The sequence below is a fragment of the Ixodes scapularis genome, unplaced genomic scaffold (genome assembly GCF_016920785.2).
Source record: "Ixodes scapularis isolate PalLabHiFi unplaced genomic scaffold, ASM1692078v2 PGA_scaffold13__105_contigs__length_92229423, whole genome shotgun sequence".
Taxonomy (NCBI): Eukaryota; Metazoa; Arthropoda; class Arachnida; order Ixodida; family Ixodidae; genus Ixodes; species Ixodes scapularis.
Window position 1 is genome coordinate 71,153,360 of NW_024609839.1, and position 19,526 is coordinate 71,172,885.

Consider the following 19,526-nt stretch of genomic DNA (forward strand, 5'->3'; position numbering starts at 1 on the left):
TATTTTTGCAAAACAATTATATCACCTAAACTCCCGTTTCTGGCAAATTACAATCTGGAAGCATGCAAAGCTGAGTTTTGCGATGGACGAAATTCATCTGGCCGACGCAGTAGAATAACATCTCAGGAGCAAAAACGGTGTCTTAGGCTGTGTTCCAAATCTTACCCAAATGGATCCGAGTTACTCCGGCGGATCCTGTCACGTGACAGAACAGATTGAAAAACGCTGGACGCGGGTAAGGTTTTAGAACGCCAAGGGTACAAAACCCTTACCCTGGAGTAAAATCGAGGAAATTTTGGAACACGGCCTTAGTAAGTTAATTCGCCAAGAGATTGAGGGAGAGGAGGAGACCAGAGCGTACGTCATAACTCCGAACTCTGGTTCGAACGAATAGTGGGTAGACAGACCTAGTAGCCGAACTATCACAATAATATATATAACCCAGTAAAACAGCATTTAGTATAACATATAGAAATAATTTTATTTACAAAAAAAAAAAAAGATTCCATCGAATAGGGGCAGTCAATATTCTTACGCCGTTTGTGCAGGAATTTGCGTTCGGGGGATCAGCTTTTCTTGGAACTACAATGTTGTTTTCTGGGAACTGAAATTACAAATGTATACAACGTAAACTATGGGAATATTCAAGATACGAAACACACAGGTGGGTAGAAAACATAAGAGCAGATATGCCGCATGCAAACTTGAAAGAATCAGAAACTTTTTTTTTTTTTTTTTTTTCATTTTTTAGTCTAACCATTTCGTGTTTAGGCTAGCTTCCGTTTAAAACAAGTAAGCGCGATCCAAACCAACGCGTTTTTGTGCGCGCGAAAGTCGTGCGCTTCGCGGAAATTGTATATTTCGTGACGTTCTTGCTGTTTCTGGTGCGCTTTCTGAGTCACAAGCGTGCGCGTTGGTTGGGACGATGAACTTTCGGGCGAGCGAAGAGCACCTGCGCCCAACGGCGGAAAAAACGCGTAGCCGGAACTGCTGCCGTCCACCGATTGGCCGGGAGAGGATATGGGAGAGGAGAGCCCTACTACGTCACAGCGCGTTCTTGTTCGCGTTCATAAAAAAGTTGAAATCATCCAACCTTCTTATGCGCCCCCGGAAGGCGCAAGGAATCAGCGCGACGTCACGAAATACGCAATTTCCGGGAAGCGTACGACTTACGGGCGCACAAAAACGCGTTGGTTTTGACCAAGCTTTAGACTATCGTGATTGGATTTCATGCAACTAGCAGTAACGTGTCGAGATTTTGCCATGTTTCTTACCTAATACAAGCAGCATCGCATTCATGTTTTGATAAGAAGTTGTTTCCGTTGTCAGAGTTCTCTGGGTCGTCAGGTGTGCCATTCTCGTCACAGGTATCATAGACGAACCATCTACACATTTTTCTATTTCTGTTGAAGTAGTATCTCTGTTCGTAGTTATTCGGACATTTGCTGGTAACTTCGAACTCACGTTTAAGTTCGTCAGTGCAATCAGTCTTATATTGTTCTGCGGGTAAAAATGTTCCGTATTGAATACTACAAACGATCCCACAGCGTAAATCTCTGAAGTTAATTTTTTATGAGAATACGAAGTAAATATGAGCGTAACGATGTTCATTACGTAAGCTGCTTAAAACGGTACTGAAAGGAAATTCTTGCGCCTAAGTGTCTAAATGCCAAATATGTTGTGGCAACACCAGAAAGAAACCAACTTTTTGTTTGAAAAGACACCAAAACCTTGTTTAAGACGAATATAAAACGATTAACAAATTGCACCGGGTGCATGTTCCCAAAGCGACTTAGAATGTCGTTCCCAAAAAAGCATGGTCCCAAAAAGCAGCGCTTCTCAGCGAAAGTACTGCGCCGATCTCAGAACGCGCGCATAGCTGTCAAACATGATCGAACCGGATTTCTCTTCACTGTCGCAGCTATTCAACTTGCAAACCTGTGATTGCATTTAGCAGATTAAGTTGATAATGTCGAAATTAGTTATGAACTTGAGTTATATATTAAAATTACTGCGCCGATCTCAGAACGCGCGTATAGCTGTCAAACATGATCGAACCGGATTTCTCTTCACTGTCGCAGCTATTCAACTTGCAAACCTGTGATTGCATTTAGCAGATTAAGTTGATAATGTCGAAATTAGTTATGAACTTGAGTTATATATTAAAATTACTGCGCCGATCTCAGAACGCGCGTATAGCTGTCAAACATGATCGAACCGGATTTCTCTTCACTGTCGCAGCTATTCAACTTGCAAACCTGTGATTGCATTTAGCAGATTAAGTTGATAATGTCGAAATTAGTTATGAACTTGAGTTATATATTAAAATTACTGCGCCGATCTCAGAACGCGCGTATAGCTGTCAAACATGATCGAACCGGATTTCTCTTCACTGTCGCAGCTATTCAACTTGCAAACCTGTGATTGCATTTAGCAGATTAAGTTGATAATGTCGAAATTAGTTGAGTTATATATTAAAATTACTGCGCCGATCTCAGAACGCGCGTATAGCTGTCAAACATGATCGAACCGGATTTCTCTTCACTGTCGCAGCTATTCAACTTGCAAACCTGTGATTGCATTTAGCAGATTAAGTTGATAATGTCGAAATTAGTTATGAACTTGAGTTATATATTAAAATTACTGCGCCGATCTCAGAACGCGCGTATAGCTGTCAAACATGATCGAACCGGATTTCTCTTCACTGTCGCAGCTATTCAACTTGCAAACCTGTGATTGCATTTAGCAGATTAAGTTGATAATGTCGAAATTAGTTAGGAACTTGAGTTATACATTAAAATTTTTAATTTCAGTATCTCTTTAAAACTAATTCTTATTCAAAATTATCGCCTATGAAAAATAAGACAGTAAGGTGGATAGTTTAGTATAGTTGGTGTTCCAGGGTGTTCCACACTCCACACCAATTACTGGTTCTCATGGTGAACTAACACAATGCAGCCTATGTGACATGCAGTCCCACGAAAACAACTTCTTATTAAAAGTTTTTTTTTTTTATCTTTTTTTTTGGGGGGGGGGGGTGGATTGGTTTTCTACCCATGATAATCTGCCCATAATTTGTAAATATTGAGCTGTCTCTCTTGCTTCGGAGAATATATTTGGTTCAGCGTCCGCACTTACCCTTCATGCAAAGTGCCCTGCATTGTTTCTCATTGGTAAAGTCGAATATGGTACGTACACAGTGCTGATTTCTCGTACAGTTTACGCCGTTATAATTCCATGCCCAGAATAACGTTGAATCACTTTTGCACTGTTCTTGTGGCCGTATACAACTGCACATTTCTTCTGTAAAAAAGATAATTACATTACAATGCATTCGTCTTGTCTTTTGTAGCCAATAATTAAATTAGGGCTGTGCGTCGACGAAATTATAAACCGATTAATAGTTACCCTTTGATCAATGAATTAATCGGTCGTGTTCGTATTCGGGCGCAATATTTAGAACAGTGTCAAGTCTATACATTTCTCTTTTTAATATTTTATGTTATCTCATTCATGATTAACCTTTGTTTTAAACTTGTCGCTAATACGCCCCCCCCCCCAAAAAAAAGGAAAAAATCACTGGTAAACCTTTAAAAATAAATAAATGAACACTAAGTTCAAAATAAGGTATTTTCACTTCATCCCTTAATTTTAAAACTCAAAGATCAAACAATTTACCGGAAAAATAAAATATTGTGACGAACCATTAATCGATTAATCGGAATGTTAATAGATTAATTGCTCCGCACTAATAAAAATTGCTAAGTAGGTTTTGGTATATGTATTTTTATTATTAAAAGGAGATCGAATCGTTAGTATTAGTTTGTTGACTTTCCTGTTAAAAACGATATATACAATATGTACATGCTAAAAAGTTAAAAAGCCGGCGCCATCTGAAGGCTGCCGAATTCTCCATAACAAAGCTCAAAATACGACTGAATTAAAAAAAAAAAAAAAAGAAAAAAAGTGACGTTTGCAGGTACAATGAGCAAGTCATGCTTACTGTCTTAGCGTAGATCGCGTTTTCGGGTATCGCGTTTGATTTTGCTTAAGCCGTGGAATTTTGTTTTCCCGAATTTCCCTGAAGGTAAAGAATTTGTGAACACAATTTTTGACGCCTGAAGACGATCTGTAGTGGTGTTACCACATCGAGAAAACTTGGATTTGCGGAGGAAAAAGAAAGAGGGTGTCAGCGACTTGAGCAAGATTGTTTGTGTTTGGTTGTCTTGGTCGTCGCTGGTGTTTATTCCCTAGCACCCATAAATAAGTGATTGCTTGAACTGGCGTTTTTTTCTTTATAGTTTTTCAACGTATACTATCAGTGCACTCGATGAACGAGGAAACAACTTAATGATTTCTTATATTTTATATATCATAAAGCCATATCCTTTTTCTTACTGTCATATGTTAGAATCTCGTCTAATGGTAAATATTATTTACCATTATTTACAATGGTAAATAATATAGGGTACGACTTTACCAACTAATTTCAACGTACACGGCGGTATCCACGGCGTCTCCGTCGATGCCACGAGGCACATCACTTGATTTTGTTAAAGTCTAGTCATTCATTTACGTTGATCGTATACGGATAATGTCGGTCTACATATAATGTACGGTTTTATTGCATTTAGTGCAGTTCACGGTGCAGTTTTGACTTGTTTCTTTCCTATATAGTCCCCATTCGGTGGCCTATAGCTTCCTCACTCTCACACAGCTCTTCTAAATTTATTCGTGGCGTCTAATTACGTGGTATGATCATATAATATAGCCACGTGGTTACTCTCACGCTTCCCGCCATGTATAAAAATTACTTCTCGGTTCCAAAGTTTTGGAGTAATACATATATAGGGTGGTTCAAGTCACCAGGCTCGATCTAAAATGTACCGTAAAAATCGACGCCTGCACGTCGCAATCTAAACTTTTCGTCAAAGGTGTACTTCGCAGGTCGGTTTTTTCTTGTAAAATTACAGAGCGTTGTTCTCTTTTAGTAAAAAATAGGGCCAAGAAACTTACCAGGGTCTACGGCGGGCGGCGATCCAGACGACCAAGTCCAGTAGCGGGCTGTGTTTGCCGTTCGTATTCATAGATGGCGTCGGGAGCAGCGTCTGAGGGTGCAGCCGACCAGCGGAAGATAGCAGACGACACGCAGACGAAATCCGTTGGCAGCGAAAGCGCCGCCGTTATGCAGACGCGTTTTTTTTTTACTTTAATTTTTGCTTTTATTGTTCGCATTCATTTTTTAATCGAATGTACATTTAAAAAAAGATTGCATTCATTTTAATAAACCACGATGGTCGCGAGCCGTCGCGATTAGGAGGTAGCGCCATCTATCAATACGAACGCCAAACACACCCCGCTACTGGACCCCTGTCGTCTGCGTTGCTGCCCGCCGTAGACCCTGGCAAGTTTCTTGGCCTTATTTCTTACAGAAACGGAGCTACGCTTTGTAATTTTACAAGGAAAAACCGACCTGTGAAATACACCTTTGACGAAAAGTTTAGATGGCTACGTGCATGCGTCGATTTTTACGGTCCATTTAATATCGAGCCCGGTGACCTGAACGACCCTATATATATAAAAGAGTTCCTGGCATTAATATATTTCGTTTTACATCAAAGGGATACTGCAACACAATTCAAGCCCCTATTTTATTTTCTAAATGCCAACCACGTTCTGGTTGACATTCGTGGAGGCTTCGCGGAGGTATTAGAGCGCAAGTTCGTCTGCTTCTTGCAGAGGGGTTGCGATGATGTCAGAATGGCGAGTTCTTATTGGCTGATTGAAAAAAAAAATATGTAATGGGTAAATCTCAAGGCATCTAGCATTGAGGTCTGCCCATTATCTTTTCACTCAGAGCCAATCAGAGCTCGGCGTCGTTCTGACGTCACCGCAACTCTTGTGTATGAAGCAGACGACTTGCTCTGCGCATGGCGACAAGCTGCGTGTGCGAGCGCCATGTCGAACCGGGCATCTCGAACGGCCAGGTTGTATTGCGTGGACACGCCAAGTGGCGAAGCTCACAACCACGCCAGCCTTGGTCGTGATACGTAAACGAATACGGGAAATCCGGCGCCTCCAGCGTGTTCGTGACGTCATGTTTTCTGTTATCGCGTGATACGAACCGCGAGAGCAACTCGGATCTATTCGAGTAATATTTTGAACATAGCCAAGTCAAACGCTACTGCTTGGACGGGCTTTACTAAGGCTACGGTGCCTGAAACGCAACTCCGACTGGTGTGTTTACCGCGCCCCTGAGAAGTGTTCCATCGATTTCCGCCCGATGACGTCATAGAAGTGCATGCTGTCGCTGGCCGCGATCCTGGCGGCGTCACAACAGCGGTGGTGGATATGGCAGATGCCTGTTCACCTGCAGGTCGCTCTCGAGGTTGACAGTCCACGGAAGATTCGGCAAGCAGAAGTTGGGACGCCATAACAACGGCGACACTCGCGTTCGCTCGCACTTTTCGCCAGCACTTCTTCGACCAACCGCCAGGATCGCGACATCCGGCAGCATGACACTTCGGCTTTTGTGACGTCGTTTGTTGCCACTGCCGGACCACTTTCGATGCGTCGGCGGAATAGGACGCTAAACACACCAGTCGGAGACACGCCCACACCCCAGGCCAGCGCGGGCACAGATTAGACATCAGTGCTGTGTGAGCATCCCGCTGGAAACTGTATTGAGTCAGTGAAGGCACGTGGGCTGCCTCAGTGTTCGGCTGGGACTCGTGCTCACTCAGCAAGGACGAGAGTTTCAGCCGTACTTGGTCGCAACACTCTCGTGGCCATCTTCTGTTACAAGTGTGGCAAACCAGAAACTGCTTGATGGTAGCCATGTTACACATTCTGCGTTAATAATATTATTCTATAGCAATTTTTTTCCCTCTTCTTAGCGTTTTCACCAAAGCCAAATTCAGCCTAAAAAAAAGGAGTACCCAATATATGTATATATATATATATATATATATAGATACAAAACGGTGCATGAAATGAGATGTTTAAAAGGCCTTCTCTTCTGAGAATTGGTTGCAATTAATACGTACCCACTTTTAGGCATGCTTTCTTGCATTCTGTCGAGGATGTGAAATAATTGATACTCGTTGGACAGACGGGACCCGGGTCACAATCTTTTTTTAAGTTGTTGAAGTGCCATGTCAGATTAACTTCGGGAAATGTACAATTACCGATGTCGGCCAGGCAGCGAACGGTCCACGGGACGTCTAACCTCGGTGGGAAAAAAACAAACAAACAAGACGGAAACATTTGGCGCGGTTTCATACTTGCACTACGATCGTCAAATGCGCCAATACGTATGCGGGGAGCAAGTCGTCTGCTTCTCGCACAAGGAAATTCTACAATTTTACCGACAAGGCAAAGAGCATTACCCCGCGGCTCACAAAAACTTAGATGAAGAGCAAGCAGTTTCCTGGCGTTTTTACAAACGCACACTTTCCCAAACCCAGTGACGCACATGCAGTCACCTGTGTCCCGGTCTGTACATTATATTGTAAACTATGCGCAGGTAGGGCGGATTTTCACAACATCTTGTGGTCGTGCCCCCTGATAAGTACCCCAAAACGTACCAGCTCATTACCTTCTTTGCTATTACCACCCTATAGAGCAATGGGAGACTGCACTGCTTAGCTCAGACCCGGATCTCCAACTTCGGGTCGTCCAGATGGCCGAAGACGCCGCCAAAGCCCAGGGCCTAGCCACCGCTTGAGGAAGAAAAAGACGGGCCCCCTCGCTCCCCTCCTCCCTAAAGTCCATCTCGGACAAAATAAAGTTTACTACTACTAGTACTACTGCTAAAGTACTTTGGTAGCAATGCCAAGATAATCCCACCGCTTGCGACCCTGCTTCACTATTTCCGCCAGCGTATCGAGGTACTTAATGCCTACTACGCAACGGTGCAATTTAAAACCCGGTCATCCAAGATTTTACTTTACATCGCTAATACTGGAACATTGTGGTTGGGAATAGATGATGGTAAAGCTCTGAGCCTGCAGATCCAAGTGTCAACAATGAGCTGCTATTACACTGAGGCTGCAACCCAGCAGATGCATACGCACCAGGTTCTGACAAAGCCATGCATCTCGACTCACCAGTTACGTATCAGAGCTATACAAGCACGTCTCAGCACCACCTGGAGTCGAAGACATCGCCTATAACGGCACCCGCACATGTTTCAGAACGAGACTAGTCGTCGGAGGGCATCGAGACTGCATTGGGGTCCTGCATAGGGCTCCAGAAGACCTCTCCGTCTGCTGGTTCTTTGACACCAGTGAATGGGTTTGACTCTGACGTGAAAAGTCTTACACCAGTTCTACGAAGCCTAACTACGTCTTTGACTAATTTCAGACATCTCTTCACTCCCGAACTGGGTCTCGTCAAGAGCTTTATTCACAAAGTGAAGATTCGGAAATCAGTGCGGCCTGTGCAACACATACGTCGCATACCTCTGATGGCACAAAAACCTGTCCCCAAAGAGATGAAGCGCCTTGTGACAGCGGACGTGATCGAACGCATAAGTGCCTCGGGTAGGGTTTTACCAACTGTGGTAGTCCAAAAGAAGATGGATCAATACGAATGTGTGTTGACATCCGAGAAGCCAATAAGGCTGTCGTCATTGACAGTTATCCCTTGCCTCATGTTGAGGAACTTTTCAATGCCCTACACGATGCAAAGCGCTTTTCTAAATTGAAGTTTGCGTCAGCCTACCATCAAGTAACACTGCACCCTGACTGTCGAGACCTAACCGCGTTCATGACGCATGAAGGCCTATTCTGCTTCAAGCGAGTTTGTTTCAGCCTCGCACATGCACCGGAAGCATTTCAACAGATGGTGGCTACAGTCCTAGAAGGGTGCAAGTGGGTCCTCTTTTACCTAGCTGACGCCACCGTATTTTGAAAGTCGAGAGAGGAACATCTAGAGCGATTGAGTCATGTTCTGCAGCGTATCGCTGACGCTGGACTAAAATTGAACAACAAATGCACTTTTGACGTTGCCGAACTCTCCTTCCTGGGTCATCACGTCAGCGGAATGGGACTCCTCCGCTTAAACAAAAAGTGGACGTCATTAACGCGGTTCCCATCCCAATGAACATCTCACAACTTCGTTCATTCTTCGGAATGGTAAAGTATCTACAGTCGTTTTGTCCCTCGTCTTGCAGCAGAAGCCGACCCACCGCGCAAGTTTTTGCGAAAAGACATCCCTTTATTCTGAGATACTGAAGCTGACACCAGCATCTAGAGGATAAAAACACTGCTGGCTTCAGCAAGCGTGCTGAAAATGTTTGATCCAAGCTTTCCCATAATCGTGTCTACAGATGCGTCGGCGTACGGCCTTGGTTTCGTTCTCCAACAAAGCAATGGGAAAGAGGCAGAGACTGCCGCATTTGCTTCCAACACACTAACAACTGTAGAGAGAAAATACTTTGTGAGTGAAAGGAAAGCACTCCCATGCCCGTGGGCGTGCGAACGATGGCACAACTACCTGTGGGGCCGACGTTTCACTCTTAAAACCGACCATCAATGTTTGGTGAGTCTGTTGGCAGCGCGTAGTACAGACCATCGACCACTTCGAATAACAAGATAGTCAACACGTCTTCTCCGCTACACCTTTCAAGTTGAATTTCAAGGCGGAGCTGAAAATCAAGTGGCTGACGCACTATCTCGCCTTCCACAGCCGGAAGATGAAACGGAATCGTATTTGATAAAGAAATAGTTTATTTTATTGCATTGCACAACGAATGCATCACCAAAGCGCTACTACAAGAAGCCACAGCTAACGACGCAGTTCTGACTGCGGTCATGTCGTACGTTATATCAGTGTGGCCTCCTAGACGCAACTTGTCCTCCAATGTCTCACCATTTTACGACGTGAGGGACGACTTTGCCGTGGACGACGGCATCCTCTTGCACGACGAGCGGTTCATCATACCACAGGAACTGCAAGCTCGTCTCATCGCAAAGGCGCATGAGGGACATCCTGGCATAGTAAATACGCGCACATGACTCTGGGAGCTCTACTCATGACCAAAATAAACAACTAAGTGGAACAGGACATCCATGCCTGAAATCTGCCAAGCGGCTGACGAAAGAGCTAAGACGTACACTACGGCACTCCAACCGGTGCCCTTCCCAGGTCGGCCATGCTCGAAGGTTGGGATTCACATTCAGGGGCCATTCGAGCGTGCGGACCCGTGATGCGGCTACGCCGTGTCCTCAGTAGATTCTTTTTCGAAATGGCCGGAGGCGCTTTTTTGGGTCGAAGTTAAAACAGTTAGAGTCACATAGTTTTTGCATCTGATCTTTTCCAGAGAAGGGTTTCCAGAATACATCGTCTCGGACAATGGCCTACAATTCATATGAAAGGAATTTAAACACTTCTTTGAATCCCGCGGAATAAAGCACCATAAAGCACCACCAACTGGCCCGCAAGCCGACGGGCAAGTTGAAAGATTGAATAGAACTCTCAAGGGCTTCATTCAATGTGCATCGGGAGAAAAGTGGAAACTAAAATCAGCTTTTGTTGATTACTTGGGAATCTACAGATGTACACCACACACCACAACAGGCCTCTCTCCCGCTTTACTACTTCATGGATTCAAATCACGAACTAGACTGGCATCATGGGCCTGTAGTGGTCGCAGTTTCTGCGCAAACCATTCGAAGAAGTGCAAAGACTTCGACGTTGCGTGAAGCAACTGCAAGAAAAGCCAACGAATACATCGACAGGAGACGCGGGGCTAGAGCGCCGAATTTCAATGTTTAACAGCTTGATGATAATGCAATTAAATGCAAAGATGCAAGCGAGCTGGACCAATTGGTAGAGTGCTCCACTGGAAATGGAGAGGTCCCTGGTTGGATATTAGGACCAGGCGGAGTTTTTCGGTCGCACACCAGTCACCTAGCAGTGCTTGGTGGAGATTTATGTTTGTCCTTTGTCCCCTTTGTTTCCCTTCTCCAGGGATTGTTTTTGTCATCGTTGGACAGCTTTGTTCGTATAAGGAACCCGGGCTTTATTCCAAAAGGATCTGCTGCGTTCAGCAGTCCACTTCGAATAGTGGAACGCGAGGGACGTTGAACATTTTAATCGGAAAACAATGAAGCCTGGAATGCTTCAAAGTTTACGGCAGTTCCAGAGTGTTGGACATGATTGTAAACCTGAGACTGGGGCAGGAAGAGAACACAACAGAAGGTAGTAAAAGAGGAGGCAACGTCTCAACACAACAGAAGGTAGTAAAAGAGGAGGCAACGTCTCAAGTTTACAGTCTCAGGTTTACAATCTCAGGTTTACAATCTCAGTCTCAGGTTTACAATCATGTCCAACTTACACAGTCTCAGGTTTACAATCATGTCTAACTTACACAGTCTCAGGTTTACAATCATGTCCAACTTACACAGTCTCAGGTTTACAATCATGTCCAAATTACACCAGCTCGCCTGCACTCTGACTATTTTTTCGTCCAGAGTGTTCTTTGTTCAGAACAGCCCCCAAGAGTCGACCTTCGGACGCCAGCATAAAGAAAGCACCACATAACTCAAAATCAGCGTTTCACCACAGCTGGCAATCGACTACATCATAATTCTGGCAGGGCCAACACGGGTCACGGATTTCCCCGGATCGTTTACGTCTCTCTTATGAACAACTGGCAGGGCCACCTCCGCAGAACGCATTTCCTGCTGGAGATGAGCTGCCCTCAGCAGCATTTCCACCCCTTTCAACGGGACTGGCGCCTGCATCCAGACCGGACGGACGTGGTGACAGATCAGAGCGACCACGACGAGAGCGGCAACTACCAGTGCGATTCCGTGACTACGTCACAAAATGAACCGCCTTGACAAACTTAAGGTTTAAGACGTGAACTATTTATTTTAGAGCGCAGCTCTTAGGGGCCCGTTCCTGGCTTGAGCGGCGTCGGCGTCGCCGTTGGCGTCGGCGTCGGCGTAACCAAGGTCATCCCAAGGTCACGTGACCCCCAAGGTCACGTGACCCCTCCCAAGGTCATTTCAAGGTCACATGACCCCAAGATGACCCCACGTGACCCCCTGAAGGTCACGTGACCCATCTAAGGTCACGTGACCCCCGAGGTCACGTGGTCTCCTCCCCAAGGTCACGTGACCCCTCCAGGTGACGTGACCCCCACGGTCACGTGAACCCCTGAGGTCACGTGACCCCTCCCAAGGTCATCTCAAGGTCACGTGACCCCAAGGTGACCCCCACGTGACCCCTCTGAGGTCACGTGACCCCCGAGGTCACGTGGTCTCCTCCCCAAGGTCACGTGACCTCTCCAGGTCACGTGACCCCCAAAGTCACGTAACCCCCTGAGGTCACGTGGGGGTCACCTTGGGGGTCACGTGACCTTGAGGTGACCCCCACGTGACACCCAAGGTCACGTGACCTCCAGGTCACGCCTCCCCGAGGTCACGTGACCCCCTCCCCGAAGTCACGTGACATCCCCCCCCCCGAGGTCACGTGACCCTCCCCAGAGCATATTAAAGAATGAGGGGAGGAGGAGGAGAAGGAGGAGGGGTCTACCCTCTCCTCAGTACCCTTCCCTCCTCCTCCTCAAGAGCTGCGCTCCAATTCGGCGTTACAGGGAGTTGTAAACGGCTTTCACTTTTTTTAGTAATTATTTTTATTAGCTTTTGTAGGTGAACTATTTTCCTTGATTTTTTGGATTGATCCTTTTCTTCTTTTAAATTTTCTACATGTATTGACTGTCTCAAAAAGGGATTGGGGGGATGTTGTGTCTTCAGACTTCATTGTTATATTTTTATATATTCGGATAACTTAGTCTTCTTTTATGCTATGAGTCCCTTCACTTACTTCTATATCATCATCATGTTTTGAATAAAGTCTCGTAAGAGCAGCGCAGGTGATTGGACGTTCCTATCCGACCCGCCGGGTCCACCGAGGACTCCACAAGTTGGCGTACTCTTAGGCGTGGAACCCGAAGGGCTAAAAGAAAGTAGAGAGCGGACAAGGTACATACAGCCATGGTGGCCTTGGTTTTGTGCATGGGGGAGTTAGTAGCATTGATAAGCCTCACGTAAGCCCCTGCTAGAGTGCACTAGAAGGGACGAGTGGGGCCACCGGAGTGCTATTTAGGTACCTCAGGATGTGGAAAAAACCGGCTAATCCAAGCCACTTCGCTCGTAGCGCCCTCTGGGGCGCTACGACCGAGGTGGTTTGGATTAGCCATTTTTTATGAAAAACGCGTTTCGTTCCAAATCCAAGCTCGGCCGGCACACTGGTCAATGTCATAGAAACAATAGAACGCCGGAATATATTTTTCATACAACCTAGACGTCAGTAATCACGTACATAAAGTCACCGCGACCTGACTTGTTGTCATAACGCCATGCGACATCAGGACGACGCCTTGATGTCAACGTCGTCATCGACGTTGACAAAGTGCGTTACACGATATTAAGACTGCATTCTGACGTCATATTGCGTTGACAACGACGACAATGTCAACGTTGACGTTGATGACGACGACGGCAGTGTCACGGGACGACAAGATGACGACGTCCTTGCCAATGCGACGTCATAAGGACGCTTGGTGTCAGTTCGTCGACATCGTTGTCGACATGATGCAACTCGACGTCACAAAGACGTCCAAACAACTTCACGACGTCAACGTCGACGTCATTGTCGGCGACGTTACAAGACTTCGTCGTGACTGCGCGTCGACGTTGATGCTGGCGAAAGCGACGACATTACACGGCGTCAAGGCTTTGTTGTGACGTTGACGTTAACGATGACGTCAGGACGACGTTAACGTGACGTAATAGCGATGTTTGACGTTGCGTGGGGCGTCGACGTGAACGTCGGCATCGACGACCACGTCCACGTGGTCCTCGACGCGGCGGGCGACGTCATGACCGCGTTGCAACGGCGACTTGATGTTGCGTGACGGCGCCGTCCTCAACGCGACGCGATGTCACGGCCGCGTCACTACGGCGACTTGATGTCGCATAACGGCGTTGTCCTCAACGCGATGTCACGACTGCGTTACAACGGCGACTTGATGTCGCAAAACGGCGTCGTCCTCGACGCGACGGGATGTCACGACGGTCTTACGACAGCATCTTGGCGTCGCGTAACGTCGTAGTCGACGATGACGTCGTGGCGTCGTCGTAACGTCACGTCGTCGTGTCGTGGTGCTTTGACTTTACCTCTGACGTCAAAATGATAAAAAAATACAATATAGCCGCTAAGGGGCTATATTGCTCCTAATGACCTTGATCTGTGTCTTCGCTCGGTTCGATCGGAGGGAAGGTGGCGCTCTGATCGAAGTGGCTTGGTTTCACCTGATCGCTTTCAACATTTTGAGGTGCAACTGAAAGCATTAGCGGAGCCTGTAGCTCGTCCCACTCGTAGTTTCTAGTGCACTCTACCCCTGCATCGCTCTTTATGATGGGCATGTAAAGCTAGTTCTGTACTATTAGTGAAGTCTGGTATTTATTTATTTAAAATACTATCGGTTCTACACAGGACCAAGATAAGGGTGGATTTGCACAACACAAAAAACACAAAAAATACACGCGCTAAAAATGCACAAATTAATAACACGTATTCAACACAACGGTGAAATGACAACTCTAGGTACTGCTGTCAGAAATCTCTGAAACAAGGAAATTAAAGGGACCATGAAATGACTTTTTTACTTTTTCCACATAACTTTTACAATAAACCGTCAATGTTCACTGAATGCCGAACAGGCATCCGTTTTCGTCTCGGTTTATTAACTTCTACACAAAAAATTAATGAAATATCGACTTTTTCTTGACCGCAAAACAAGCCGTGACGTACGATGTTTCCGGAACCGGAAGTTCTCTCTGCAGTAGGAGATGGGAGCGTTAGCGAGTTGGGGTGCGCCGGTGGGTTTTACTGCGCCGATGTCACCGACGTATTTTCTGAATCGGCGCCTCTCATCGCCGCATCGCAGCTGAACGAAATTCAATGAGATACGTTGCGCTACAGCGACAGCATGGGACTAGTCCCATACGCCGGTATGCCTGTTGGGAAGTGCAGATGGGAACAATTTGCCGCGGCGTTTTTCGCGGCCTCGGATATGCAGGAGCGAGCCGACGTTAAAAAAGATACGTTTGAACTACGAGTGTCAGCAAGAGCCACGTAAATACCTGTTTACAATCGGAGCGGACGCGCGCTTGATGGAAGTGCTGTATTCGCGCTGTTGGTAAGCGCTTCGGGACCGTTCTTTTACGATTGCAACTCGATACTGACGCGACACTCGGCAAAGAAAGGTTGGACCGTGGTTGTACGTATACCTCCCACGAACTGTTACAGCTCGACAGTGACGTGCAGTCTGTCAGAATAAAAATGGCATACCAATAACAAAGTGTACATACCGTGCTACGAAGGTAATCCATACAGCGTTTATTTCAGCTCTATATCACACAAAACAAGGAGAGGATCGACGAGGGTCCCTTTTCGACGAGCGTCAACACTGCCTCGGAAAACAAGGGGAAGAGATTGACCTCACCTCTTAACCTAAAATTGAGGTCAGCGATCAAACTATAATACGGAAGGGTCCACAAGGGTAGCGCGGGCATATTCCATTCAGTACGCCAGCCGGTCGTAGGCAGACGGTCTTGCGACGAAGCAACGCTGCGCCGAGTCGGAGTGCCTGCTAGGCCTATATTCTGAGAGTTTCGTCGGAGTGGGATTCGCGGCTGTTGTCGCTCTTCTCGGGTGTTTGTGGATCCAGCGTTCTTGTTCGTCGTGGTTTGTTTTAAGTACATTTCTTTCTTGCTGCTTGAAGTCGGCACGCGCGAGATGAACACGTAGAAAAATAAACGTTCAGTCAGTCAGAGTTTTGAGAGGAAGGAAACCAAAGGAAATAACCGTTCTGAACTTGGCTGACTTGGCCCTGCCCAACTGCGCACGCGCAGTAGTTGCTTCGTTTACCACACGATAGATGGCGCTTGGCTCTCAGCATTATCAAATTTGGCAATTTTCGCCACACATCTCTAATTATGCTACAAAATGTGGATCTGAATATTATTTAACAAAACTTTTAGGAAACATTCGCCGGCTATTTATTGCTTACGATCGCGGTGCTGGTGAGGTAGGCTCTTACCCAATAGGCGATGTGGATTCGGCTGACGTGCACCGATTCTGCGTATGCATCGTAGTGAAAAGGCAGAGCTTTCGAAGGAAAGAAGTCGCAAAAGAGTCCAGTTTTCTTTTAAAAGTTCTATAGCAAATAATTTTTTTTGGCTCCCTAGTCTTGTGTTTTTGTGTTCCTTTTCACACCTTTTACGACGTGCGGTGGATGAAATTCGATTTTAAAATCATTTCATGGTCCCTTTAAGCTCTTCTCGAGTTCCAGCGGTCACGACATGTGCCGGTAGCTTGCTCCATTCTCGCGCTGTTTGCAAAAAGAGCGAGTACGTTAAACAGTCCTTGGAAAACTTCCAACAAATAGTATACTGATTGAAAGCTTTATTTAGTTCGCGCCCCATGAAATATTTTGAACGGGTATTTTAACCATAATCTAATGTAAATGTACCTTAATATGTAATAAATCATTCGTTATAAATGGAAGCCGTGGCACAGGACTTTCGTGAAAAGAAACACAGTAGCTTTATTGTGACATGCATGCCCAAAAAGAAAGTAGATAATTACCGTCTTTTCGAGTAACGTCATCGGAGCTGAAAACACTTCCTACGGCGAAGCACATGGCCAACACTATGATCTTCATGTCCAGTTTGCTTCAGAAGAGAGCAGCTAGACCGATGTATCTAGGAGAACTTGATCCCTCATGTCACTACTTGCGGAGCTGGTCGTCCGGTACCCTGTTTTTTGGGTTGTAAAATTAGTGTCAGGCACTCAAATTTATGTGTTGATTTATTTCTCTATTTTAAAGTCCCGGCACTAAGTAAACGTTTATTTCAGTCAACAACCTGCCAGGGCTGCTTGAGCCTATTTTGGTCGTGATCTCTAACCAAAGAAAATAATTGACTGCATGTTTGGTGATTCTGCCAAACGCGCTTAAATGCGGTAGCTTTATAGGGTGGGTGGTGCTCTTAGTTCGGGTGATGCCTACACTCTTAGAAAAAAGGGTATCGATAGTCCTCCCTTAGGGGAGGAACGGTCTTGTAACCTATGTTCCTTTAGAAAGGGAGAAACTTTTGTCCCTAAAGCAGGGGAGCAACTAGTTCATCCGTTGCCTGCATCTCATTATGGCGGCCCTGAATCGAGCAAATCGAGCTCAATAAGGCTTAACGAGGACGCTACGTCTCTTTGTACGGGACGAGAGGAGCAGCAAATAAATGCGTAACACGCGCTTTCCACGAACTGTGTTTATTTCCGAAGCCAGATTCCCCCCACAGGTACAGAAACTTGCGTTTCGAAAGCAGTTACTCAGTCTTCTCGTCGACAGCACTGCGATGTTAAACGGAGACAACGAATACCCAGTTACTTCGCGCACTTTACGTCTAACCTTTGGTGTTCCTTGAGTCACAATTCCTTCGTCAACCGCACATCACGGAGAAGGGCAAACTCAATCCCCGAAACCAAAAGCCGCTCTCAAAAGGACAAACTCGAAGCCGCTGTTTATCGCGTAGCGTGAAAGAAGGTTAAATCGCTTGCCAGCAGATGGCAGGGTCAAGCAGAGTAATTGCAAGTAGCTAGACTAGGTGGCGGTAGGTACTGCCCAATTCATGTTCTACAAAAAATAATTTGATTTCCTTAGGCAGGCCACTATTGCACTTGGGGATCCTCTACTGTACACACATTACGCACACTACGAGCATCAGGTGAACATATATTGAGCGCATACACAGGCATCGCACATACCGTACATCAATACAACAGCACACTACCCCGATCACTGCTCCCGAGCCCTGCGTTTCCGTCTTTTATACTGGTCGTTTTGAACGTACGGAATTTCTCGGTGGCTGAATGAGCAATAAAAAATATTCCCAGCATGTTGATTTTTTTCCAGCAATGTCATACCTCTGAGAGTATTTTGAATGGCTCAGGGGATGAATCTCTTATTAAAAAGCAAACGCTCGATCATGCCGTAATTCTTTGAAAGCCAATAAATCAAGCCGCTCCAGTGCGGTTCGAAGTCATGAGTTTGTTTCCCCGCACGCCACGTCGTAGCATGTATTTCTATTGTAATGTTTGTTTTTCTATTTGTGCTGTTCGCGCAAGGCTGCAATTGCCGTCTTAATTTAATTTACGTGGAGCGGAAATTCACTCAGCTGGAAGTGATGCTTCACGGGCTGAGAAATCGCTTTTCGATTAACTTGAATGCAGTCAAAGCCGCGACTTGCGGCAGGTGTTAAGTGTACGGAGCTACGCCGTGGCGAGCTCGAAAACTCGCTCATCCCAGCGCGCCACTTGGAGGGCAAAAGTCAAATTTGGGGGTTTTACGTGCCAAACCTACGACGGGCATCTGGCACGCCCCAGTGGAGGACTGAGGATTAATTTCGACCACCTGGGGATCTTTTGACGTGCAACCAAAAGCTCGGTTACGCGGCGCCTTCTCCGCAATAAGCCTCCGTCATATTGCGGGCACCTCGGTCGGGATTCGAACCCGCCACCTGGGGATCCGTAGGCAGGCGCTCTCGCCTCGGAGCCACCGAGGCGGCTCCACTTGGAGGGCAGTTTCTCCAGAAACCGTAGTATATTTAAACAACGAAATCAAGTGTAGTTTTTTTCTCGATTTTACCTACTATTCTTTTTTTTTTTAATGCTAAAATTCCACACTGTAAATATACGTACTTTCCGTCACGATTTCGTACTGTTCAGTCCTTTCCCCAGAGCGCAATCGCTCTCGGGGACGAGACAACCGACAGCCATATTGGCCACTGTACGATAGGAGCTTACTGTTCAGACCAGCGTTCCAACATGACTATCCGCGCGTCGATCGATTGCAACTAATCCCTCAAGTGGTATTAAACGTTTTAATGTAAAGCGGAATGTCAACCTGCGACACTCCGCCCCCTCCGACCACGGCCCGACCAGCGGCATCAATGCCCGACAGTTTACGTCATCTTGTTGTTACACCACTAATACGCGGACACACGGTCACATCGGCGGTAATTCCAGTTTTCTGTTCACAACCCACAACACTGCCATCACGATGTTGCTGCTATGTTGCTGACACGCACAGATACAGAACTACGTTGAACGCCGGTTGCACTCGGCATCGGAAAACAGAACCGAACTCAGCACGGAAGGCATCCAGGCAGCCGGCAGCAAAACCTGCCTGTCTTGGACACACTATCCTGCGATTTCCATAACGTCGAAAACGTCGACACAGTTCCAAGTGGTTTCGCTACTGTAGGACTGTAGTTCCGCGTGAGTCCCGCAATCCGGAGACGGCCATCTTACCCAGTGTACCTTGGCGCTGCTGGCACTGCTCCGGAACCTCGCTGTTTCTAGCAGCTTCGTTTGCTCGTTTGATAAAATTAGTGGTAAGAACGCCAATGCAACCGAAATGTTCTGCACGTTTTGACTAGAAGGCGGAATTA

The 19,526-nt window shown here is 46.3% G+C and overlaps 1 protein-coding gene across 1 annotated transcript; it reads right to left on the reverse strand.

The window, feature by feature from the left end:
- Positions 1-582: 582 nt before the first annotated feature.
- On the reverse strand, positions 583-16,744 carry LOC120842947 (papilin-like). Its single transcript, XM_040214185.1, has 5 exons — positions 16,669-16,744; positions 7,047-7,223; positions 3,139-3,303; positions 1,275-1,500; positions 583-604 (listed from the first exon to the last, which is right to left on the reverse strand). The coding sequence occupies exons 1-5, from the start codon at positions 16,742-16,744 to the stop codon at positions 583-585; spliced, it is 666 nt and encodes a 221-aa protein (XP_040070119.1).
- Between the last annotated feature and the right edge of the window lie 2,782 nt (positions 16,745-19,526).

Coding starts and splice junctions, on each gene's coding strand:
- LOC120842947 (XM_040214185.1), bottom strand. CDS start 16,744: ATGAAGATCATAGTGTTGGCCATGTGCTTCGCCGTAGGAAGTGTTTTC. Junction 7,224..16,668: donor TGACGTTACTCGAAAAGACG/GTAATTATCTAC, acceptor CACCGAGGTTAG/ACGTCCCGTGGACCGTTCGC. Junction 1,501..3,138: donor CAGGGCACTTTGCATGAAGG/GTAAGTGCGGAC, acceptor TTTTACCCGCAG/AACAATATAAGACTGATTGC.